The sequence below is a fragment of the Aquarana catesbeiana genome, linkage group LG04, assembly GCF_042186555.1.
Source record: "Aquarana catesbeiana isolate 2022-GZ linkage group LG04, ASM4218655v1, whole genome shotgun sequence".
NCBI classification, from domain to species: domain Eukaryota; kingdom Metazoa; phylum Chordata; class Amphibia; order Anura; family Ranidae; genus Aquarana; species Aquarana catesbeiana.
The window spans coordinates 639,571,686-639,599,218 of NC_133327.1; the positions used below are offsets into that span (position 1 = coordinate 639,571,686).

The 27,533-nt window shown below is 42.0% G+C and overlaps 1 protein-coding gene across 1 annotated transcript in view; it reads right to left on the minus strand.

Moving 5' to 3' along the window:
• Positions 1 to 27,533, minus strand: part of RPS6KC1 (ribosomal protein S6 kinase C1) — a 238,383-nt gene that overhangs the window by 138,152 nt on the left and 72,698 nt on the right. Inside the window, exons 6-7 of the mRNA XM_073628393.1 lie at positions 22,427 to 22,486; positions 13,451 to 13,813 (exon numbers count right to left, since the gene is read on the minus strand). Of these exons, the coding sequence (XP_073484494.1) occupies positions 13,451 to 13,813; positions 22,427 to 22,486 (423 nt within the window). The remainder of the gene's footprint in view (positions 1 to 13,450; positions 13,814 to 22,426; positions 22,487 to 27,533) is intronic.

Genomic DNA, 27,533 nt, shown 5'->3' on the forward strand with positions numbered 1-27,533 from the left:
ATACTTCAATTTTTTTTTGGCTCTCAAAAATCAAAAACGATTTTCAACTGGACAAGAAAACAAACGAACGGTCCAAATTACATATTTTTACTGGTATATACAGATGTAAAAATGTCCATTATTCTGTGAAGTGCTGTATCAGATGGATACAGTTGTGCTCATAAGTTTACATACCCTGGCAGAATTTATGATTTCTTGGCCATTTTTCAGAGAATATGAATGATAACACAACAAACATTTCTTTCCCTCATGGTTAGTGTTTGGCTGAAGCCATTTATTATCAATCAACTGTGTTTACTCTTTTTAAATCATAACCACAGCATAAACTACCCAAATGACCCTGATCAAAAGTTTACATACCCTGGTGATTTTGGCCTGATAACATGGACACAAGTTGACACAAAGGGGTTTGAATGGCTATTAAATGTAACCATCCTCACCTGTGATCTGTTTGCTTGTAATTAGTGTGTGTGTATAAAAGGTCAATGAGTTTCTGGACTCCTGACAAACCCTTGCATCTTCCATCCAGTGCTGCACTAACGTTTCTGGATTCTGACTCATGGGGAAAGCAAAAGAATTGTCAAAGGATCTGCAGGAAAAGGTAGTTGGACTGTATAAAACAGGAAAGTAATATAAAAATATATCCAAGGAAATGAGAATGCCAATCAGCAGTGTTCAAACTCTAATCAAGAAGTAAAAATGAGGGGTTCTTTTAAAACCAAACCACAGTCAGGTAGACCAACTAAAATTTCAGCCACAACTGCCAGGAAAATTGTTCGGGATGCCAATAAAAACCCACAAATAACTTCAGGTGAAATACAGGACTCTCAGAAAACACGTGGTGTGGCTGTTTCAAGATGCACAATAAGGAGGCACTTGAAGAAAGATGGGCTGCATGGTTGAGTCCCCAGAAGAAAGCCATTACTACGCAAATGCCACAAAGTATCTTGCTTACAATATGCCAAACAGCACAGAGACAAGCCTCAAACCTTTTGGCACAAAGTCATTTGGAGTGATGAGGCCAAAATTGAGCTTTTGGCCAAAACCATAAACGCTTCATTTGGAAAGGAGTCAACAAGGGCATTGCCATCAATTTGGTTAAAATTGATGGCAATGATGCATTCATTAGCCAGCAAGCTGCGCATGCGACGTACTTGGACATTACAACATGACAATGATCCAAAACACAAGGCCAACTCGACCTGTTATTGGCTACAGCAGAATAAAGTGAAGGTTCTGGAGTGGCCATCTCAGTCTCCTGACCTCAATATCATTGAGCCACTCTGGGGAGATTTCAAACGTGCAGTTCAGACAGCCCAAGAATTTACAGGAACTGGAGGCTTTTTGCCAAGAGGAATGGGCAGCTTTACCACCTGAGAAGATAAAGAGCCTCATCCACAAATACCACAAAAGACTTCAAGCTTTAATTGATGTTAAAGGGGGCAATACACGGTATTAAGAACTGGGGTATGTAAACATTTTATCAGGGTCATTTGAGTAGTTTCTGTTGTGATTATGATTTAAAAAAAGTAAACACAGTTGATTGATAATAAATGGCTTCAGCCAAACACTAACCATGAGTTAAAGAAAAGTTTTTGTTTTATCATTCATATGCTCTGAAAAATTGTCAAGAAATCATAAAATTCTGCCAGGGTATGTAAACTTATGAGCACAACTGTATATTAATAGTGAAAATAAATATAGCACAATAAAATTACCAAAGTACTTGCCAGGGTATGAAATAAGTCAAGAATGAGTTGCATCACATGCGTCAGCCAACAGAACAGCCAGATATGAAATGCTCAACCTGATCAAGTGACTGCCCACCATTCTTATGAGCAACACAAATGACTTAAGGAGATTTTGCATTTACTGAGAACAGAGACATTAGACAGGTGGGAAAAGAGAAGAAACAGTTTGTCTGTTGAGCCGAGCCGCAAACTGTGGTAATTACAATGATCTGTAAAATGTCCAAATGACATAAGTGTTTTATAATTGAGGAACGACTAAGCAATTAAAAGAACAACAGATTCTAGGAAACGTCCTTTGCCCCCCATAAACATTGCTTCTTTGTAACGAGAGTAACAGAATAATCCTACTCTATACATTCTTCATTCAATATACTCTTAAAGTGACCCGTCACTAAACTATACTTTTTCAGAAATGCGGCACAAAAGAGTTTTATGGCCAACAAAGTCTTCTGAAAGTCGTTTTTGGACCCCCAAAGGTGTTGGCTACTCTTTAGACTGTCCATCTGACTCTTTTTGGAATGAAGTTGTGTCTAGACCTCTTACTAGTGGTGTGGCATTTCAATTTTCATTTTTGCTACATTACCTAAGCATTGTGGTCAACCCTGCCTTGCGCTTCCCTGCCGGACTACAACCCCCGAGGACCCCCTTGTTAAAGAGATTGTAAAATCTTGTTTTTTTGTTTTTCTTTAAAAATAACAAACATGTTATACTTACCTGCTCTGTGCAGTGGTTTTGCACAGAGCTGCCCAGATCCTCCTCTTCTGGGGTTCTTTGCCAGCGCTCCTGGCACCTCCCTCCTGTCGAGTGCGTCCACAGCAGGCACCTTGCTACGGGGGCACCCAGGCCAAGCCACAGCTCTGTGTGTCCATTCAGACACGGAGCCCCAGTTCGGCCCCATCCCGGACAGCCGAGGCACTTGTGTACACTGTTGGAGGAAGATCGGGCTCAGGTAAGTATTAGGGGGGCTGTTGCACACAGAAGGGTTTTTTTTATCTTAATGCATTAGGATAAAAAAACTTCTGTCTTTAGAATCACTTTAAGTTGTCCACTGTTTGTTCCTATCTAGTGCTATCACAAGGTATACGGAGAGTTGAACAGCAGGATATTCATTTTCTCACATACAGGTAATCTAGTTCATTCAATTAGCAGCGGATGGGGGAAACAGCAGCCAGGTTGTGGGGGATGGGAGGGAGTCCAGAGAATGTAAACAAGATGGAGTTATGAAGATGAGGAGAGGAAAAGATGTATTGTAGTCCAGCAGGGGAGAACTGGGCAGGGCTGTTAACACTGGCTGGGATTTCAGTGTTGCAGAGGCAATGTGTTGTCAGTTTAAACAACTTTCCGCCAACCCACAATACATTTACTGTGGATGGGCGGCATGGGCAGGATGGACCGCGTACATGTACATCATCCAGCCGGTTCAAGGTTAGCGGTGCGCTGTGCGCCGCTCCTGTGACCACTGTGTCATCATAGCGATCACATGATAACAATGTAAACAAACTTCCCTGAATGGATTTCCATTCATGAACAGCATGCTTACGGTTGTGATCTGTGATTGGTCCACAGCGATCACAAGGTACCTTGCTACCTGTACCATGTGATTAGCTGTAGCCAATCACAGATCACGACCATAAGCAAGCTGTTCGAGAATGTTAACCCATTCATGACTGTGATGGTGATCATCACTGTTGGAGCAATAACAGTATAATAAAATAAAATACCCCGATCATCCCCCAGAGTAGTACAGTGTCTATGGTGGCACTAAACTACTCTGATGAAAGTAAGAAAAAAAATAGTAAATCAAGAAAAAAGAAATAGTAAAACAAGAAAAAAAATAAACTTTAAAAAAATGTAATTAAAATTATTTTAAAAAATGTTTTTTTTGTACATACTGTCACCAGCCAGTACCTTCTCACCACCACACCAGTCATATGATGACGCTGTACTACACTGGTGTCAGTGGGCTCCATTCACGAAGCGGTATTTAACACTTTAAGAAATGCGGCAAAATACCGCATAGCGTTCTTCAAAAAAAAAAAAAAATGCTACTAAAATACCACATGCACTATTTTATGAAGTGATGCAGTATTTTAGTAGTGAAAGCACCCCCCATCCATGTTGAAGGCATGTGGCCTGGGATGGCTCAGGAGCACCCCACCATTTTGTGATCTGTCTGGCTGCATGCTTGGTTAAGGGTCTGGTATGGATTTTGGGGGGGGGGTGGGTCCACGCCATTTTTTTAAAAACATTTTTTGGTGTGGAGGTCTCCCTCAAAATTGGGGGGTGGCCCCACGCTGTTTTTTTTATATGATATTTTAATACCGGCATGATATGATAGTCTATCTTTCTGGTAAGTTCTATTAAGTACTGTAAAAGGTCTAGGTAGCCAATTTTTTATTTTATTTTTTCCTCAACAGTCCTACAATAAAGAGGCCAAGTTCTAACATAGCAAAGAAGGTGCAGACTTGCAGTAATGTGACAAATAAAGGAGCAGTGGAGATCACTGATGGCATCCAAATGCAAGATGAGACATGAAAGTTACAGAAATCTCATCATAGGATAGTTTACACAATTAACATTTTAATTTGTTTATGCGTTTCATTTTAAATATTTCTCTTTCTTGCTAACCTGGCAGCGGGTTTGGCTTTAAAATATTTATACAAAGCAGGATAACCAGTATCCATGAAAGAAAAAAAAAAGGATTAAGGTTCTGAAAGGAGTCGCGAAGAATAAAACACATAACGTGTGAAGACTTTATCTATACCTACCTTTCCAGGTCTACTCAAGGGACACAAACGCGGCTTCCAAGAGACGCACATGGGCTGTGCAATTCTCGGTTCCCAAGATCCTGGATATAGCGTGGCAGCAGGCAAGCATCATAGGGCAGATGGATAATGGCAGCTTTTGGGAACTATCTGATAACCAGATGCTGACCAAGCAGTGCATGAATCCATCCATCACTTACCAGTTCACGGCCAGGACACAGAGTTCCAACTAACATTGGAAGGGTCTGTCTGTAGTCACAGGCCGGCAGTGCACGGGGAGATGGACAGCAGGGAATGTTTGCTGCTAAATAGAAGCAGAAGAATATATTGCTCTCTGCAAGGACTAGCAGGAGTGTTCATATGGCCACACTGAAATGAAGGTGATAGTTAAATTATTTATGATCTTAAAGCAACATCTGTGGCTTAAAAAAATGCTGTCAAGTTTAAAGTACGCCATAATCCTGCTGCTACGACCAAATCTCGGGCCAATTTCAAGGGCAAAGCACTGACACTTCTCGGTAGTACTGCACATTTCTATTGTGGCTGTGTCCATACAGTACCTTCTCCTAGGCCTGAAAGTGATATTAAAGTCTTGGTTTTTCTTTTGTTTAAAAATAACAAACATTCTGGAGGTAAAGGCAACTTCACCACTTTAAGGTCCATGGCCGCTCTATAAAAAGGGAACTTTCCTCTCTTACTTCCTTTGAACGCCTTTTTATAGCAGAAATGCCGGTACCACATATGGTCTCCGAACTATATCAACTGCTGGGTTGTGCCACTTCCGATGCTAAGCCCACATATAGCCGGGTTTGGGAAAGGGACTTGGGGCTTGAGTTTACTACGGCTCAGCTGACTCACCTGTACCAGCTTACTCATTTTAGCTCTATTGATTCCAAAACACAGGAAACAAACTAAGATTTTTTCACACTGGTACCGGGTGCCCGCTAATCTGGCAGGAATTTTCTCTTCTACTCCTGAGTGATGCTGGAGAGGCTATGGCCACCGAGGTACACTATTACATCTGTGGTGGGAATGCCCTGTGATAATGCCTTTTTGAGCTGATATTAAGTACCAGATAAAAGATATCCTGTGCCTGGACTTCCCTCTCTTCCTGATTCATTTCCTCTTGCATATCCCTCCTATACCGATTATTCAGTATAAGAAAAGAGCATAGCCTCATTTATTAGAACACAGCAAGGCGTTTTTTATCCCTATCTTTTGGAAGCGAGCACAAGTTCCTAGGCGGGAGGAGTGGATCCGCAAGGTGAATGAAATCAGGTAAGCTGAGGACTGGATAGCGACTTGCAAAGGTACCTGTGACTGCTTCACCAGCATTTGGTCAACTTGGCTAGACCACATCTATGATCCAGGGCAGGCGTCTTCCAGTTTAGATCTGACATTCCTGGAATTGGCAGAACCATCCCTTCGACAACATATTCAGTCTCGGCAGCAGTAATATAAGGCTCACTTTTTGTGGTGGATGCAACACTTTCCATTCCCATACAATTTTTCTACAATAGGATGTTGGGCTTGATGTGAGTGAGGGTACCAATTGCAAGAATTAAAGGGGTTGTAAACCCTTGAAGCTTTTCACCTTAATGCATTATAGGCATTAAGGTTAAAAACTATCTGTAGTGCAGCAGCCCCCCAGAGCCCCCCTTTTACTTACCTGAACTCGATCTTTCCAGTGATGAGAATGAGCACAGCAGCTCCAGCTGCTGTCTCGGGTCCTCAATGGATAGATTGATAGCAACATGAGCCATTGGCTGGGGCCAAGTCCTGCTGTCTGTGTCAATGGATATAGCAGCAGGTCTCGGGACCGTGCCTGCACAATTGCTCCCATGGACAGAGGCTCTCCGTGGGGGCACTCGAGACGAGGAGGATCCAGGAGCGCCACTGGGGGACCCCAGAAGAGGAGGATCGAGGCCCGCTCTGTGCAAAACCCTTGCACAGTGGAGGTAAGTATGACATGTTTGTTATTTAAAAAAAAACAAACCTTTACAACCCCTTTAAGGCATGTTCCGGTTTCTTCTTTTTCTTTGAATAATGACTATATTTTCTTGATTCTGGAATTTGGTATACGTGCTATTTAACAATGTAATAGCCTGACATGCAGCCCTAGTGTCCTGCCACTTCTCATGAGGTTGGCGCTGCTTTTCCTCTGCGGTGCGTACAACATGCCTCTAGGTGGCCCTGGGGTGGGTGGTGTGCTGGGGGGTAAGTTGGAGGCAATTTGTGCCCCCTGCTCCCAGCATTTAGGCCGGCCAGGCCACTCCGTAGTTCATCTAGCATTCTCATTGGTATTTGCTGGCCTGGAGCTAGCCACTAGGCTTTCTTGTCAAGACCTTTTTTTATTGTTGTTACGTATACAAGTTAGTAGCAGTACCATGGGGGCTTCCCCCAATTCCCAATGGGGAGAGCCCTAGTGTTATACTGCTATACAGCCGTTGTTCCTTCTTTTATTGCTGATATTTACACAATTTGTACATGTCCTGCTAGGCTCATGTCTTGTTCTACTGGAAATCCTCGCTATGACATGTTATTTTGTCTTAAATAAAGATAATACAAAAAACAAACATGTTATACTTACCTGCTCTGTGCAGTGGTTTTGCACAGAGCAGCCCAGATCCTCCTCTTCTCGGATCCCTCCCTCCTTCTGAGTGCCCCCACAGCAAGCAGCTTGCTACGGGGGCACCTGAGCCAAGCCACTGCTTTGTGTGTCTATTCAGACACGGAGCCGCGCCTCGGCCCCACCCCCTCTTTCTCCTCATTGGCTCACTGACTGATTGACAGCTGTGGAAGCCAATGGTGCCCGCTGCTGTGTCTCAGTCAATCAGGAGGGAGAGGCCCAGACAGCCGAGGCTCTTGTGCAACATCACTGAATCGAGATGGGGCTCAGGTAAGTATTAGAGGGGGGCTGCTGCACACAGAAGATTTTTTATTTTCATGCATAGAATGCATGAAAATAGAAAAAACCTTCTGCCTTTAGAACCACTTGAGTAGAGTCATACTCCTATCATGTCTAGTGTAGCAGTATGGCCCCATTCAAATTTAAAGGCAGCAACTCTCTTTGGGGGTACCCGTGTGGGCGAGCTCCCGAGTCCAGCATTTGCGTCCATAGACACAGAAAGCTAGACTCGGCCCTGCGACCGCATCATTGGATTTGATTGACAGCAGTGGGAGCCAATGGCTGCGCTGCTATCAATCTATCCAATCAAGTGCCGAGACCCCAGCCAGAGTGTGTGTGCACATCTCTGGCATGGGAACGAAAGGGGTCAGGTGAGTAAAACAGGGGGCTGGGGGGCTGATCAGTGATAGAAGTTTTTTCACCTTAATGCATAGGATTAATTAAGGTGAAAAAACACGAAGCTTTACAACCCCTTTAAGTGATATCATCCTTTAGGTCTTGTTTTTGCTTTAACTTCTCTGCACAATGTATAAAGTGGTTATAATTTGTGCTTTGTCTGTGGGATCTCTTCTCCTGGTCCAACAATCCTGCAAGCTGTGGACGCCAGCAGGATGACGTCACAGGTATAGAGAATTGTAGGCCATCCACAGATCAACTGAAGCTTTGCGGTGATGCGACACACAGAAAAACAAAAGCATTGAAAAAGCGTTATCGCGGCCTGCAGAAAAATTACCTGGCTCATTGATACCTACACAAACTTTATACTCTTGGATGTTTTTACAGACTCACCGGTTACAGTCTAGCTGTCTACTATCTTCTTGGCAACTTTAAAAAGTTCTCGTATGCCATGTTTTGCACTTTACATTTTTTTTCAATAAGAATCTATTGAAAGTGAAAAAGCGATTTATTGGAAAATGTAGGAGAGGAGCAGAGCAGAGGGGAATCATCATTTAAATTGCAACCAAATAAATATAACTAGAACATTAAAAGAAAAAAAAAAAAGAGACATGCTATGACTCCTCTGCAATAAAATAAACCTCCCTGCCTGTTTGTGATGTTCTACTGAATGTACAATGAACTGCGCATGCACAGTTTAGCATACATTGCCACCCACCACAGTGCCTGTGTGCCAAGATGAACGACGCCTGTGCACATACATAGGAGTAAACATAAAAAATAACATCTAAAGCAGCTAACACACTGGCAGGTGCCATAGTTGCCACCCAGGCTGGACTAAGAATATGTTTACCCAGTGCATTTTAGCAAGATAAGCTGGTAAGTCCTGTAGTTGGTGAAATTGCTCTTAGCCTGCTAAAGAAAAAAGAAAACCAATACAGCCACCACATCTAAACACTTGTAAGCTGTAATAGATTACAATTGTGTTCTTTGATTTATTAATGCTTTTAACTAAAAGGAACCCAAAGGGGTTGATTTACTAAAACTGGAGAGTGCAAAATATGGTACAGCTGTGCATGGCAACCAATCAGCTTCTAACTACAAAAAAGACAGGATAGTAGGTGCAAAGGCAGATTCCCTCTGAGGATAAAGCAACTACAATGATAATAATAGGAAATACAAAAAGGTCCGTCACGAAGGCAAGCGGATCTGCTGGAGCAGACTCTAAAGTACATATGGAAGAAGTAAAATGGAAGACGCTCTTCGAAGTGCAGTAGGACCAGTAAATTTAATAAACCCAAAATAGGGCCACTCACATTAAAATGGTTAAAAGCAGGTTCATTATGAAGGTTAAGGTAAAGGGTGCCAAGCTGGAGGATTGCCAGAAAGAGAACACCGGGCATCATGCACCAGCAACAAGGAAGAGGCTGGACAAAGCACAATGCCTGACAAAGGAAAATGTGTAGAATTGTAGTCTGGTCTTCGGTAACGTCACTCCGCTAATGCCACGCTCCACGGATGACTGAGGAGACACAGGCCAGCCTCTTCCTCTTTTCTGATGCACGATCAGCTGGATACCCGGCGTTCTCTTTCTGGCAAACATCCAGCTTTGCCTCCCCTCACCTTCATAATGAGCCTGCTTTTAAAGTTGTTGTAAACCCTTACAGACCACTTTGCCTATAATAAGACTTACTTACCTGTAGCTACCCAGAGTATCTCCTAAACCTGCATGGTTTAGGAGATACACTGGGCAAACTGAAGCAATGGCACGTATGTGCCATTGCTTCAGTGAGTGTGTCGTTACCGCGCGCATTGCGTCATTGCGGCTCTGGCCAATCACAGCCCCGGAGCCGCGATACCCAGAAGTAACCACCGGGAGTAATGTCGGCCGTCGGAGCAGTGTACGGGCACCGCAGCGAGGGCTTCGATCTCAGGTGAGTATTACATAATGAGCTAGTATGCTGTGCATACTAGCTCATTATGCCTTTGTCTTGCAGGTGTTAGTTTTTTGTTTTTTTGTTTTCAAAGTGGGTTTACAACCACTTTAAGCATGTTAAAGTGTTGTTCCCATTATAAAAAAAAAAAAAATTAAAAGTCAGCAGCTACAAATACTGCAGCTGCTGACTTTTAATAAATCGGACACTTACCTGTCCCAGGGTCCAGCGATGCGAGGGATCGAAGCCCCGCTCGTCTCCCCCTCCGTTTGGCGGCGCCGGCATTGTAACTGTGGGTGCCTGGCTGTGGCTTCACAGCCGGGCACCCACTGCGCATACGCGAGCGGTGCCGCAATTGGCCGCGTAATCATCTGGGACCTGTCACGTGTCCCAGATGATTGACAAGAGGGAGGGGGCAGAGCTGAGCCCTTCCTGCGCTGAGGGGAATTGATGTCAAGAGCCCAGGCACTGAAGGAGGCAGACTACGAAGGACCCCTTAGCAACAGCCATTTAGAGGTGAGTAAAAAAAAATATTTTATTCCAAATTTTTTTTTTACATTTTTTCTTAGGCACATTCATGAATTTTCTTTTTTTTTTGGGTGGAACACCACTTTAATGTGAGTGGCCCTATTTTGAATTTATTACATTTACTGGTGCTACTGCACTTAGAGTTGCTTATTCCCTTGTTCTTATTTTCTACTCAGCTTCTAACTTCAGCTTGTTAAGTTAAGGTTTGACAAAAAAAAAAAAAAAAAAACCTGGAAGTCGATTGGTTTCTATGCAGAGCTGTACCAGATTTTGCACTTTCCAGTTTTAGTAAATCAACGCCAAAGCTTTGAAATGAAAAGCTTTCAGGTCTTAGTAGCAAGGACTTCAAGCATCACAGGTATGGCCCATTTACCATTTTGAGAACCACTATCCTACACAAGAAAGATCTCTTTCCCTCATAAGTGGCACATTTAGGTTTATAGGTATTCAATATTACAGGAAATCTGATACTGTTCTTTAAATTGTACTGTTCAAAATACTTTTTTTGAGCTACCTATTTCTACCATGTGATTTTTTTTATTTTTAAACAAAAAAAAATCATGAAAGAGAAAAGAGGAGATAAAAGACATTCTTGTGCCCAAGCCTTTAAGGATGCATTATGTGTGAGAAGCTTTTGCTTTTTAGATCACCATCTGGAAAGCCTTTGCTTATTTACAACAAAACGATGCTTAAAAATGCTCTCTGCAATCGGAATCTATGTTTATGTTGAAATGTTTGTACGCCACTTATAAAAATGCAGCTCCGTTCGCGAGAAAAAAAAAAAACCCTTAATATAAACTCTTCGAGATTCCCTGCTTTTACGGGGGAGATCAGCAGCTGCGTCTAATCCAGATTCGCATGAATGAAAATATTTAAGCAAAAAAGCCTCCCTCTCCGTTTATTTTCCATTTGACTTTCCTGTAATTATTTTGTAAACTGTTCGCATAACAATACATAAAAACATCTGCAAAAACAGGTAATTAACATGTCAAGCCTAACTAATGCATTTTTATGGTGTCCATGCCTCGTCAACTGTAATTATAACTCTTTTTAAGCAAATGATGGCGTGGCGGCCGTGCTGTGCAAGTGCTTATTTTGGACGCCTTGTTGCTGGTGGGCAAAACAGAACATAAAACTCAAAAAGCTACTTAATTACCTGTAAAGCCAAACTTAACACACATTTCCAGGCAGACGAGAAATTACTCCTTAGCTTCGAAAAACACCAATAACATGCCTCGGTGCTCATCTCCGGGGAACGATGTACAGCCAGAGAACACTAATTAATTGTGCAGCCCTTCACACAATGCAGCCTATAGAAATGTTTGGGTAGTCTCGAGTATGCAAATAACAGTCTTTAATGCTCAAAATAAACAGTCCTTTTCAATAAGGCGAAATGGGCTGCATAGTTATACATGAAAAGGAAGAGCACCGTACCGTATGGCTTTGTCCGCAGAAACCGTGCAAGACAATGATGACATAGTGGTTGGCACTTATGTCCTGTGCTACCGAGGGTTCCATATTCATGTTCCACCTCACCATGTCCTACCAGGGCTCTATCTGCATGAAACATTTATGTTCTCCAGGTGTCTATGTTTTTTTTATTTCCTAGAGTCTCCAGTTTTATCCAAAAACAAAATAAAAGTAGGTTAAAGAGCTTCGTCCCAGTATGGTCCAAAATGCCTGAGAGCGCTTGTGTTACAGTGGTTGTCATAGTAGAACCCTTATGCCCAACCTTTGGCCCTTTGGACCTCAGGCCCAAGCAACAGGAGTGAGAACACTGTAAAGGTGCTTCACTGGCACTGGGCTTGAATGGGAGCAAATTCTCCTACCAGCAATCGGCCAGGAAACTGTGGGGAAGGGAGAGGAGAGGAAGAAGAGAGCCGGCCGGATCACACAGAGAGGGGAACTCCTTCTGTGACACAGCTTGGATGTGAAATGCTGGCCGCTGTGAAACAAAGTCCCACCTTCTGGACTGGCTCCTATGATAGACAGCACACTGGTCCGTTGCCAGGAAATTGAAGTAGTGTGATGTCTATCGTAAGAGCCGGTCCAGGAGGCGGGACTTTGACGACAGCAGCCGGCGTTTCACATCCAAACTGTGTCACAGAAGAAGTTACCCTCTCTGTGTAATCCGGCTGGCTTTCCTCTTCCTTTCCTCTCCCTTCCCCAGTTTCCTGGCCATTAGCTGGGAGGAGAATTGGCTCCCATGAGGCTGCACTGATGGGCACTGATGAGGCTGCACTGATGGGGCTGCACTGATGAGGCTGCATTGATGGACAAAGATGAGGCTGCACTGATGGGCAATGGTAGGCTGCATTGATGGGCAATGATAAAGTTGTTAATATTTATTTTTGTAACTTAATTCTGCATAAAACATTTAACAGTGTAATTTCATAAGATAATTTACGAGGGCGTGTTTAGGAGCGGAATTAGGGGCGGGGCTGGGTAGGGGTTGGGTGGGGCAACTGGTGGCGAGTAACTCTAAAGGCCTGGTTAGTAGCTGAAGACTTGAAATTTGGAGCCCTGGATATTGCATGCTACAGTATTTAGGTCACCTTCAGTCACCTTCCTACCCATTCTCAGGGCATTCCGGTCCTGTCACATGATCAGCTTATCTCTCTCAGCTAGTAGGAGTTTCAGGGGAGAGGAGAGAGCACCGCTAATGGGTGGCTCATAGTAAGACTATAGATGATGTCACTGCACAGGCATTCCAGCGCTTGTTGGATCACTTTCTCCTCTCCCTCGTAGCCGACGCAGGAGGATTACGTAACTGGACCAGACCAGCCTGAGAGCAGGTAAGTTAATGCATCTTTCTTTTACAGGGTAGTTAGTATAGATGTTAGAAGGGGGGGCAGTTTTAATCTTAGTTAGTAGTACCCTGGAATTCTATTTCAGATTCTGGTCAGGAACGTCTTCCGCAGCTTCACAGAATAGAACTCCAAAACTGGATCACCTGGGACACAGCTGGCCAGATTCAAGTAAGCTTAGATCAAAGGCTACAAATAATAATACTATATGTACCCCTGGAGTGTAATTTATATTTTATATCATTTTAGATATTTAGTAGAGAACATACAGCATATGCTACAATGTTGCACTTTATCACAGTCTAAAATAATCATGATATAACCTCAAAATTTCCCTTTGTTGGCTAACAAAAGTAATCACCTTGTACACCTTCTAAGAGGAGGTCCACCCCTTTTCTGTAAAAGCCGAATGCCGACTCATAATCCTGCTCCTCCTCCTTCTTCATGGCCAACGTTATCAGCTCACCGGCTCTCGTCAGGTAATCTGATCTGCCCAGCTTCTGCTTTAGTTTGGTGGTAAACAAACTGCGGCTATCTTTTTCCACTTCAGCTTTAACCCCTTCATAACTGGAGGCAGAGAAGCTTTGTGCTAGGGATCCCGAGGACGGTGGCACGCTAAATGGTTTACTGGGTGAAATCTGATTGGAGGCCATTCCATCATCTGTACCAGAGAGAGAGTCTATATCCACGGTCAGCGAGATCAGGTCACTATCACTTGAAAGGCCTGGAGATGAGAATGGTAAAAAAAAAAATTGCCAGTTCATAAATTCACTAGGAATTAATGTGTTTACCTAGTCAAAAAAAACTCACTTATTTAGTACATCTCTGCAATACATCATGTACATTTGTCTCATTACTAGGCAATTTTTCAGTGACGTATTAGGTTGACTAACAAATGCTCATGCAACATTGTACCCAAATTTCTTTTTTTTTTGAGACAGAAGAGCTTTCTTTGTTTTGTCGGTATTTAACAGCTACCATATTTTTTTTAGGTTTTTGCTAAAAAAAAAAATTAAAAAAAAAATATAAGATCAACATTTTCAGGTTGCTTACACTTACCTTTTTACCTTTGGGAAAAAAAAAAAAAAAAAAACAATCTTGCAATTATTGTCAGTGGCACTTAATACAAAAAGTTTTATTGAAAACGCTATGCTTTCTTTAGAAAAGACAGGGTAAAACGGAGGGGTGGTGGTGTCTGTCTATGTGGGAAGTGATGTTAAAGAGAATGTGACAGAGGACTTAGTTGATGGGGAGCATGATGAGTCTGAAGCATTATGGGTGAAACTGTACATGGGTGTGTGTACTACAAAGGTAATCGTTCGAGTTTGATATAGAGTGTCCAGTGTTAATGAGGAGGTGGAGACTCAGATCCTTGCACAGATGGAAAGGGCTGCAAGGACTGGGACAGTGATAATAATGGGGGATTTTACCAAACCCGGAAGTTGACTGGAGAAAAGGCACTGCTGGAACAGTTAAAGGGCAAAAATGTATAAACCTATTACAAGATAATTTTATGGTCCAGTTTATTGAGGCCTCGACTAGGAATGACGCTGTGCTGAACCTGGTAATCTCAAACCATGCAGAGCTTATTACCAATATCCATATAAAAGAACATCTGGGTAGCAGGGACCATAACATGGTTTCATTTAATGTTAGCTGTAAGCAACAAACGCATACAGGAAAGATAAAAACACTTTAAGAGAGCAAATTTTCCAAGGATGAGGGCTGCTAAGACTTAGACTGGGAGGAAATATTGGCATTGATGAACACAGAACAGAAAAGGGAGTTCTTCAAAAAGATTATATGTGAACTCACAGCAAAGTATATTCCCATGGACAATATGTTTAAAAGGCTAAAAATAAAACCTATGTGGCTCAAAGTTAAAAAAGCTATAAATAATAAGAAAAGAGCTTTTTAAAAAATACAAAAATGAAGGAACACTATACTCCTTTAAATGTTACAAAGAATATAACAGAAAATGTAAAAAGGAAACCAAGGATGCAAAAATTCAAAACGAAAAACACATTGCAAAAGATAGTAGGACAAACCCCCCAAAAATTCTTCAAATATATTAATAGTAAAAAGGTTAGGTCTGAGCATGTAGGCTCTTTACAAAAAGAATCTGGAGTGGGTGACTAGGAACAAGGAGAAGGCAAATGTATTAAATACTTTCTTCAGCTCTGTGTATACAAAGGAGCATAGGGGTGCTCAAGTCCATAATGGGGATGGTATTGACACAACCCCAAATAATCCAAAATGGCTCCAAAGTGATATGGTCCAGAAATATTTAGACAGAATAAAGGTGGATAAAGCACCTGGACCAGAGGGCATCCACCCACGGACCCTAAAATAATTGAGCTCTGTCATTTCAAAGCCATTGTTTCAAATTTTTAGGGACTCGTTCATCACTGGAATGATACCACTGGATTGGCGTAGGGCCAATGTGGTGCCCATATTTTAAAAGGAATCAACGTCTTTACCAAGTAACTATAGACCTGTTAGTTTAACATCTATAGCTGGGAAGATATTGGAGAGTTTTATAAAAGTCCACATAGATGAGTTCTTGCTGGAAAAAAATATTTTAGGCAACAGACAGAAGTTGTCAAACAAACCTGATTTATTTTTATGAAAAGGGAAGTAAAACCTTGGACAGAGGGGTGGCTGTGGACGTAGCATACTTGGATTTTACAAAAGGTTTTGACACAATTCTCCACACACGGCTAATGTGTAGGGCAAAGTCTACAGGCTTGGAAAGATCCTTTTGTAAATAGATAGAAAACTGGCTTAAAAACGAATTCAGAGAGTAGTGGTTAATGATTCTTACTCTGAATGGTCTAAGGTCATCAGTGGTGTACCCCAAGGTTCAGTGTTGGGACCCTTACTTTTTAATATCTTTATAAAGGATATAGGGTCTGGGATTGAAAGTACCATTTCAGTGTTTGCAGAGGACACCAAGCTATGCAGTGGAATAACATCCTTACAGGAGCCGACCTCAATGCACTGTTTAATTGAGCAATTAAGTGTCAGATGAGGTTTATTGTTGATAAATGTAAAGTTATGCACTTGGGGGCTAAGAATATGCATACATCATACATACTAGGGGGAGTATATAAGCTTAATAATAGCATGCAATGCAATGCTGCGGTTTAAAAGAGCACAAAGTCCTTTCTAGTATTAAGAGCGGTATGGACTCCAGAGAGAGAGATATCATTTTGCCCCTGTACAAATCATTAGTAAGACCTCATCTGAAATATACAGTTCAGTTTTGGGCACCAGTTCTTAAAAAGGATATCGGGGAACTGGAGAAAGTGCAGCGAAGGGCAACAAACTGATAAGAGGCACTGAGGAGCTCAGCTATGAGGAAAGATTAGAGGAACTGAATTTGTTCTCTCTTGAGAAGAGGAGATTAAGGGGGAATATGATCAACACGTACAAATACATAAGGGGTCCATATAGTGAACTTAGTGTTGAGTTATTCACTTTAAGGTCATCACAGAGGACAAGGCAGCACTGTTTACGTCTAGTGGAAAAGAGATTACATCTCCAAATACTGAAGGGTTTCTTCACAGTAAGAGCTGTGAAAATGTGGAATAGACTCCCTCAAGGGGTGGTTCTAGCAAACCCAATAGATTGCTTTAAAAAGGCCTGGATTCCTTCCTTAATGTACATACTATATAACTGGGTACAAACATTTATAGGTAAAGTAGATTCAGGGAAAATCCGATTGCCTCTCGTGGGATGAGGAAGGAATTTTTCCCCTGCTGTATCAAATTGCTTTGCTGGGGCTTTTCACCTTCCTCTGGATCAACTATGGGTATAGGATTGTGTGTATAAGATGTATGATTTTTCTTTTATTTGGTTGAACTAGATGAACTTGTGTCTCTTTTAAACCTATATGACTATGAAAATAATCTTTATATAAGGAACTTTCATTTATCAACCAAACGGTACAGAGTCGTAATACGTAATAAATGTGTGACATGAGGAAGTCGATGTACAATGCAAAACAGAGGTCTCAAAAGTTACAAGGTTATAATCATGGCAGCCTCATAAAAATGGTACATAGGTAATAGATATCGAAACACCAAATATGTAATATCATCCCAGTTAACTTGACGTTAGGAGGCATAGACAAAGCAAAAGAAAATGCTGGGGAACGAGGAAAGGGAAGGGGACACAAGGGGAAAGGGCATCAGGATTCTTGTCAGTGGTACTTTAAACTCTCCATCTTTAAAAGGGAAAAAAAAACACCCTCAATCATCGGTCAGTGACACTTTAACATGTCGCCCCCCCCCCCACCACCACCACTTTAAAAAAACAAAAAACAATCATACAATCACTGGTCAGTGGCACTTTAAACTTCCACCCCTCCGCCCCCCCTCCCAACCTCCAATCTGCTGCAACCCTCCTTTAAATGGTTCTTCAATGGAAAAAATGGCCTCTCTCCCCAAAACAACCCCCCCCCTTTTTTCTATGGGCTGAATGTTTGTAAACACTACTTGTGTTGACACTTGATGGCAGTGATCACAAAGTACAGAGCCACTATGAATGGCTCTGAATATTTTGCCTTTGATTTGAGCCATCTAATAACAGCTCAATCACAGGCATTTATTGGGTGCAATGGCTGCCTATGTGTTATAAACAGCACTCTTCCCTGTTTTTCGACAAATACAGCAGTAGTAAGGTGTTATAATGCTGAGAGTAAAGAAGAATCACTGTTATAACCAGAAGTCCAGTGAGCTCCTAACCTTCTTTTCAACACTGTGCCTCTGCTGAACCTACAGTGTCACTGCTCTTGCTGAACTACAGAACAGCCCCCACCATCACCACCTTCAAAACATGAGGGGGTGTGGAGGCTGTAGTCTATGAAAGGAGAACTGGCAACAATACTTGGGATTTCAGTGGCAGTGTTGTGTTGGCATGTTATACTTACTAGCTCTGTGCAATAGCATTGCACAGAGCGGCCCCAAACCTCCTCTTCTGGGGTCCTCCACTGACGCGGTCCACTCCTCCTCTTCTCTGTCTGCCCCCATAGCAAACCATTTGCTATGAGGGCAGATGAGCGGGCTTTCACCTGAGCCATGTTGTGTGTGTCCATAGGCACACATAGAGCAGCTCGGCCCTGCCCCTACTCCTTCCTCACAGAATTTGATTGACAGCAGCAGTTTCTGTGAGTAGAAGGAGACAAAATAGAAGAGATGCAGCCATGCACGGCGCTGGAATGATTGAGGACTCGGGTAAGTATTAAGGGAGATGGAGGCGCACATGAAGTTGTAAAATGTTTTTTACCTCATTCCAGTGTGAAGACATACAGTGGATATAAAAAGTCTACGCACCCCTGTTAAAATGTCAGGTTTCTGTGATGTAAAAAAATTAGACAAAGATAAATTATTTCAGAATTTTTTCCCATCTTTAATGTGACCTATAAACTGTACAACTCAGTTGAACAACAAACTGAAATCTTTTAGGTGGGGAAGTAAAACTAAAAAACTAAAATAATGTGGTTGTATAAGTGTGCACACCTTTAAACGAATACTTTGTTGAAGCGCCTTTTTATTTTATTACAGCACTCAGTCTTTTTGGGTATGAGTCTATTAGCATGGCACATCTTGACTTGGCAATATTTGCCCACTCTTCTTTGCAAAAACACTCCAAATCTGTCAGATTGCGAGGGCATCTCCTGTGCACAGCCCTCTTCATATCACCCCACAGGTTTTCAAGCAGATTCAGGCTTGGTTCTGGCTGGGCCATTCCAAAACTTTAACCACTTCGCATCCAGGCCATTTCTGACACTTCGCTCCTACATGTCAAAAATCATCATTTCTTTGCTATAAAATTACATAGAACCCCCAAACATTATATATGTTTTTTTTTAGCAGAGACCCTAGAGAATACAGTGGCGGTCATTGCAACTTTTTATCTTGCACGGTATTTGCGCAGCAATTTTTCAAACGCGTTTTTTTTTTATTAAAAAACAGTTTCATGCTTTAAAAAAAAACAAAACAGCAAAGTTAGCCAAATTTTTTTGCATTGTGTGAAAGATGAAGTTACGCCGAGTAAATAGATACCTAACATGTCATGCTTCAAAATTGCACACACTCGTGGAATGGCGCCAAACTTTGGTACTTAAAAATCCCCATAGGCGACGCTTTAAAATTTTTTACTGGTTACATGTTTTGAGTTACAGAGGAGGTCTAGGGCCAAAATTATTGCTCTCGCTCTAACGTTCGCGGCGATACCTCACATTGTGGTTTGAACACCGTTTTCATATGTGGGTGGGACTTACGTATGCGTTCGCTTCTGCGTGCGAGCTCACGGGGACAGGGGCGCTTTAAACATTTTTTTTTTTTTTTCTATTGTTAATTTTACTTAAAATTTTTTATTTTATAACTTTTAAAAAAAAATTTTTTTTTGATCACTTTTATTCCTATTACAAGGAATGTAAACATCCCTTGTAATAGGAATATGACAGGTCCTCTTTACAGTGAGATATGGGGTCAATAAGACACCACATCTCACCTCTAGGCTGGGAAGCCTAAAATAAAAAAAAAAAAAAAAAACGATCACCGCTTCATAGCCGAAGCGGAACCATTTTTTTTAATGCAGAGGCCGGGCGTGACGTCATAACATCACGCCTGGCCTCTGAACGATCATAGAGACTCCGGCGACCATCTGGTCCGCCGGAAATCTCTATGATGTATATCCGGCGCCGGCGGATCCGCTATCCGACTCACCGATCGCTGAGGTGAGTCGGAAGAAGCACCGGAGGGCAGCGGGAGGGTGGGACGTCCCCTCTCGCCGCCCGTAAGAACGATCAAGCGGTGGAACAGCCGCTATGATCATTCTTATGGTGTACGGAATCGCCGGCTGAAAATGCCGGTATCTGAATGATGTCTGTAGCCTCAGGCATCATTCAGATATAACCTCTGGATGACGGCCTCCGGATGTCATCTTCTGGTGAAGCCATTCCTTTGTTGATTTGGATGTATGTTTTGAGTCGTTGTCATGCTCAAAGATGAAGTTCCTCTTCATGTTCAGCTTTCTAGCAGAGGCCTGAAGGTTTTGTGCCAATATTGACTGGTATTTTGATCTGTTCACAATTCCCTCTACCTTGACTAAGGCCCCTTAAGAAGCTTAAGAAAAACAGCCCCAAAGCATGATGCTGCCCCCAGCATGCTTCATGGTGGGTATGGTGTTCTTTTGGTGATGTGCCAAACACACCTTTTGGAATTATGGCCAAAAAGTTCAACTTTCGTTTCATCAGACCATAACCCATTTTCCCACATGCTTTTGGGAGACTTCAGATGTGTTTTTTGCAAAATTTAGACGGGCTTTGGTGTTTTTCTTCATAAGAAAAGACTTCCGTCTTGCCACTCAAGGGAGATTGTTGTCACATGTACCACACAGTCAGTACTTGCCAGATATTCCTGCAGCTCCTTTAATGTTACTGTAGGCCTCTTGGCAGCCTCCCTGGCCAGTTTTCATCTTGTCTTTTCATCTATTTTGGAGGGACGTCCAGTTCTTGGTAATGTCACTGTTGTGCCATATTTTCTCCACTTGATGATTGTGTTCACTGTGTTCCATGTTAATCTAATGCCTTGGAAATTATTTTGCACCCTTCTCATGACTGATACCTTTTAACAACGAGATGCCTCTGATGCTTTGGAAGCTCTCTGCAGACCATGGCTTTTGTTGTAGGATGTGACTAAGAAAATGTCAGGAAAGACCTACTAGAACAGCTGAACTTTATTTGGGGTTAATCAGGGGCCTTTTAAATGATGGGATGTGTGTACGGACTCCTATCTAACATGAGTTTGAATGTGATTGCTTAATTCTGAACACAGCTACATCCCCAGTTATAAGAGGGTGTGTACACTTATGCAACCACATTATTTTAGTTTTACTCCCCTCCCCCCCTAAAAGTTTTCCATTTGTTTTTCAACAGAGTTGTACAGTCTATAGGTCACATTAAAGGTGGAAAAAGTTCTGAAATGATTTAGCTTTGTCTAATTTTTTTTTACATCGCAGAAACCTGACATTTTAAAAGGGGTGTGTAGACTTTTTATATCCACTGTACATAGAATTTAAAGGGATGCATTTTACTTGAACTTTTCTTGCACTAAAGGTGCCAATAATGTCCGACAATAAATTAATATTCATTTAAATTCATGATATTAATTAAAAAGTCGAATATAATTCAATTGTATATGAAAATATATATTTTTTAAAAACTATCATTTTCGGTTTTGGTTTTCGGCCAAGTTCATCCTACATTTTCGGTGCCAAAATTTCCATTCTGTGCACCTCTAAAATAAACTGGCTCAATGTCCCTTATTTCCTGTTGATAAGACCGGGTCCTTCTGTGCATGCACATTCCATAGCCACGGTCTTGTGACATCCCTGCTGTAATCCCCTCCTTATAAACAGCAAAGTATTTACGCCACCGCTAACTTTAGTGGGAGGATCTGAGATCTCAGACTCCCAGTCTTTCCCACCGACTAACACAGCTAAATTAAAATGACAGGCCAGGAGACTCCTGCTCTGGCTCTGCCCATCATAATATAACAGCATGATTGACAGCCTAAGAGACTCCTGGTTTGTCTCCGCTCATTCACACCTGTCAAAATGAACTGGGAAGCTATGTAAGTAAGCACCTAGTCTCACAGTGAGTGCCCCTCTTCACAAATCCACCCACATTCATTAATAAATAAAATTATCACTGCATCATAGGAATTCCAGTACCGATCACTCGTTTGAATGAACACTCGTGTTCATTCAGAATTGAAGCATAGTAAACACAGATAGCGAATCAATAGGAAGCCACTCAGCACAGATCGCTTCCCATGTATTTACTACCCATTGCAGCTGTGGCTGCAGAGAAAGGGACTGGAGAATCTCTGTCCTCAGTCCCTGTCTCAAAAGTGAGGCATCAGAGGTCTGTTTAGACCCCTGATATTTCACCAAAGCCCCTCAACAGGGCTCCAAAACAGTAAAAAAAATAATAATATTGTAAAACATACTAAAAATAATATTGAAAAAAATTATTTAAAAAAAATAACATAATAAAAATTTAAAACTACTGACACCGTCCACTGCTCAAATGACGCAAATAAAGATGTCACAGCTATTACTAGGGTACTTTTCTCAAAAACTAGAATGTTTTACCAAAAAATACAACATATTAGTAATGTAACTAGGGATAGGAAGTCATGGCCCAAATGAAACCATTGTTTGATAACTTTTTTTTTTTAATAATAAGGATAACTTATAAACTATATATTTCCAGCACAGTAAAAGATACATTGTAAAACATTTGCTTAATTGTGCGTTGGCTCACCTCCACATTCAGACTGGCTGGTGACTGTCAGGTCATCTAGTCCACAAGAGTCTTTCCTCACTATGGAAAAAAGAAACAGATCCTCAAAAAATGATGATGCCAGATATTTATTGTGCATCATTTTATTTTGGTGCAGGTTCTTTAGCAACAATAATATGTCCTATTGTACATACATTCAAAGAAAAATTCCAGTCATTCCAGGTATATTTTTACATCCATATACTATACCTGGCTGATGCCCCTGGAAGACACCGCTAAGCCAGTGATCTCCATTTGTTTCGGGTCCCATGCTGAGTGACCTGCCTGATGCATTGTTAACACAGAAAGTCAGCTGTCCAGCATGAGTGCCATTTGGAGAATGTTTTATCGTTCTCTGAATGAATGCAAAGCGTTCTCCGATTGGACAAGGTGGAGCGGCTAAATGATGTCATCCCTTGGACTCAATGCCTCTCTATGCAATGCAAGGAGATCATGGGTGGTGGGAGGGGCTAGCAGAGTGCCATACATAGCTGAAAACATCCAGGCACCCTGTCTCGGTAATCCACCCAAGTGCCCTCATCCCTAAAGCAAGCAATGGGCTGGCTTTTTGGAGGAGTTACGCATATATCATGGATGACGTCAGTCTGGAGAGTGGGTGTACCTAGGCAGACTATAACTGAATGCAGACCACTCTAGGTAACACTGAAATGTGATGTTAAGCCTCTGTAATTGAAAGAACTGAAATCTAATAAATGAAAGGGGTGGGCCAGGGACAGTCAGGCTGGGGAAAAAATATATTTTCTAAGCTCAGTAATGTAGTGAAACACTCACAAAACTTATCAACTGGTCCATAAAATAAGCGAGCATGGCGCTCCTCTAAAGAGAAAGGACTCTAGCCTTGATTCCCCAAGGTGCAAGTCTCCGGACAGGGACTGGGGTACTCACTGGTTCACCAGGCAAACCCCTTTCTTTGGGAGGCCTGCCGAAGCAAGGCCAACCCAAGTACTAGGTGAGGCTCCCCAAAGGGGCTCCATGGGTGGGGGGGCACCTGACCAAATGGCCATGTGCCCTCCCCCAAAGACTTGAGGGTGAGAAAGTGCGTACCGTGCTGTGCAAAAAGTGCAATGACAAACAAAAAGTGCTTCGAGTGCCAAAGTGCAAGACTACGGCGGGTCTTTCAAACAGAATTAAAAAAAAATTCTTCTAGTCCTAGCCAAAAGGCCCAGACCTGAAGGCACGTAAGAAAAAAAAGTGTGCTTGTTAGAATGATTCTTACACACCATCATAATCGTTTTTCCCTGTGCCTAAGTGTATACGTTCATACCAGCATATTACGATCTCTGTTTTAAGAAGGTTAACCACTTCCATACCAGGCACTTTTCCCCTTCTTGCCCAGGACAATTCTTAGCTTTCATCGCTGTCGCACTTTGAATGACAATTGCGCGGTCATACAACACTGTACCCAAACTAAATTTTTATCACTTTCTTCCAACAAATAGAGCTTTATTTTGGTGGTATTCGATAACCTCTGCAGTTTTTAATTTTTGCGCTATAAAAGGAAAAAAGACAGACAATTAAAAAAAAAAAATAAACTAATGGGCACTGATAGGCAGCACTGATAAGGAGCTACTGACAGGCATTACCGAGTGGCACTTTGATGGGGCACTGACAGGCATTACTGATGGGGCACTGATTGGCACTGACAGGCGTTTATTATGGGGACAGGCTGGAAGCTGATGGGCACCTTTTGATGGGGGCTGTGCTGATAATCAATGTGCTGATTATCAGCACAGACCCCTCTCTGACAGGAAGAGCCGCCGATTGGCTCTCCCTGTCAGCGTGAACCAACGAAAGCTGTTTACCGGCACTTCCTGGTTCACGCAATGATCAGCTCTGATTGGTCACAGCTGATCACGTGGTAAGAAGCCTCTGTCAGAGGCTTCATAACACGATCGGAGTTGAGGTGTGTCAGACTGACACACAGCACCTCCTGATCACGTTATATGACGTCCGGTCAGGATATCACAACCACTTTGCAGCCATCATTCTGCTATAAGGCGGGCGGCAAGTGGTTAAAGTAGAACTAAAAGGAAAAACTTTTTTTTAGTTTTGTATAGAGTGGAGTGGGATTAGAACACTTGTCAGTATTCATTGGTCTGTCCCCCAATAAATTGGGGGAATCTGATTCACCCTCTGTATTTGTCCTGTTTACCAATATTATTGAAAGTTAATGTAAAAGAAAATCCCAAATTTTGGGTTGATCCTAGAAAAGTATTAGAGGGGAAATCTTCCAATGGAGACACTAGTTCTGGTGACCTATAGAGATCCTTTGCAAGGATTTCCTCTCACTTCCTGTTTGGCTATGGGACAGTAAGTGAAGGGAAATCTCCGCAATGGGACACAGATGGCAGGAAAAAAAAAATCTGACAGGGGTTATAACCAATAAAATAAAAATAAATCAATGTTTTTTGTTTTTTTTTAAATAAAAAAAAATTAAAAATTCAGAATTTAAAATCTAAAGATAGGTTTTCTATTTAAGATTTTCAGCATGAAATGGAGCTTAGTTATGTAGCATGAGGCTGTATATTCTGCAATATTTACATTTTTGGTAAACTCATTCAATGAATCCAAGCCCTGCAAACTGAGATAACATGTACTCCATTGATCACTGACACAGTAACCATGAGATAAAACAAAGTTCAGGAATATTCCTTTATCCCATTGTTTTGCAAATCTATGTACACTACAAACTGTTCGATTGAATCAGTTCTGATATCGCTGTTTTACTAACCTGACAGCTTATTATTTTAAGCAAGAAACCCTCATTTTCTTTGCAAGTATTAAAGATTCTAACTACCAGCAAGAATGAGTCCTTACAATTAAAGAGCACCTGTCATTACAGATCCATCATGGCAGCACCTGTTAGCGGCATCCACTCACCTACTGCCGCCACGTCCCTCACCCTGTTGTGTCACTGCCGCATCACCAGCCCTCCCATTAAAGTGAATGGGACTGTCGGTGAGTCAAGTGAGTCAACAGCGGGTCAGAGGAGGAGCCACTGCGAGACAGATGACAGTTCTTTAAAAATTATGATTTAGATCGAGTTGATTCAAATCAAGCCTTCTTACTAGTGATTTAAATCATGATTTAAATCGCGATTTAAAATCTACGTGATTTAAATCAAATCCACCCTGGTTATAACCCTCCTTTATTCTATCCAAAATGGAAAAAAAAGTTTTGCCTATAGTTCTACTTTAAAGGCTGCTAGACCTTCTAATGTAATTTGGTCAGACCTGTCCTTTTTCTCTATGTGTGTAAGCTTATTCCCTCTCCAACTATCTTTGGAGGTGGTGGGGTTCTGTCTGATGGTATATGGTTGTTGAATTTCCTACAGTACAGTACACTACTTATTTGAGATTATGGTTTTTACCAAACTGGTATGTTTAGCACGGTTGGATTATTGAGTATGTTTAGGGATGATTTGTACCTACTCTCCTTTTCCGGTTTATTCACCATCTAAATGTATTGCAATGCATTGTTCATGTATTTTCCATACTCTCTTTTTGAAAACTTAATAAAAAAGGATTGTGCCCCTGATGACGTCATATATGATGAAACGCGTAGGGCGGAAACACACACACACACACACACACACTACCACACGAATGCGAGAATGACGGTTGACCATTTTACCTCCTAGAGGAAAGTGAACTTCTGGTGTTGTACATGCTTATGATATTCCAACTCATGTGAGTGTTATTCTTTAAATAAACCAGATCATTGAGGGCAGTGTTGGCGGCTTTACCTGCCCAGTTCCCTATGGTGCCATTATATCTGTAGACAGGGGATAGTCAACAGTCTGAAATATTGGCCCTGATACTGTAAATGAAGTGCAAGTGGCTTAGTAAGGGGGTCACACGATTTCTGGTAAGCACAGTATGAGGTTTGGCAGGTGACACCTACTCTATCTGCTTTTAGCTACCATCACAGCATGTGGGACCTTTTATCCTAATATACCATCTTGAAATACTCTCAGCTTTGGGACTAAATCTATATAAAGTTTTTTTGGAATCACAATTCATGATTTATATGTTCACTACAAGGTGGTCTATATTAATATTTTAGCACTGCACTATTTGTGGAAATCGCTAATCAATTCAAAAATAAGATTGATACAATCCGTGATGAAATCTCCACTCTACAGGTATCTCCCCCAGCTAAGACCCCATGTCAACAGGTACAACTGACACTCCCCCTATTCAAATCTGCTACTACAGACGAAGTTGCTAAACTCCTTTCTATCGCCCACCTAACCACCTGTACCCTGGACCCTATTCCCTCTCAAATGCTACGGTCACCCTCTAACCCCATCCTACACTCTCTAACCCACATCTTCAATCTCTCCCTCACCTCTGGCATCTTCCCCGATGCTCTAAAACATGCACTGGTCACCCCAATACTCAAAAAGCCGTCCTTGGACCCTACCAATCTTAACAACCTACGCCCTATCTCCTTGCTCCCCTTTTCCTCTAAACTCCTTGAACGCCTGGTTTACAACCGAGTGACCACCTCATTAAAAACAACCTTCTTGATCCCCTTCAATCTGGATTTCGCCCTCAACACTGCACAGAAACTGCTCTTTTAAAACTCACAAATGACCTACTAACTGCAAAAACCAACAAACACTATTCTGTACTCCTACTCCTGGATCTTTCAGCTGCCTTTGACACGGTTGACCCCCCCTCCTCCTCAAAAAACTTTACTCCCTCGGTCTCCGTGACTGTGCTCTTCAGTGGCTCTCATCCTACCTATCCCAACGCACCTTCAGTGTCACTTACAATTCTACTTCCTCCACTCCTCTTCCCTTCTCTGTCGGGGTCCCCCAAGGTTCTGTTCTTGGACCTCTTTTATTTTCAATCTACACCTCTTCCCTGGGTCAGCTGATAGCCTCTCACGGCTTTCAATATCATTTCTATGCTGATGACACACAAATCTATCTCTCCACCCCTCAACTCACCCCATCAGTCTCTTCACGCATCACTAACTTACTAACCGACATATCTGTATGGATGTCACACCACTTCCTCATACTCAACTTGTCCAAAACCGAGCTTATAATATTTCCTCC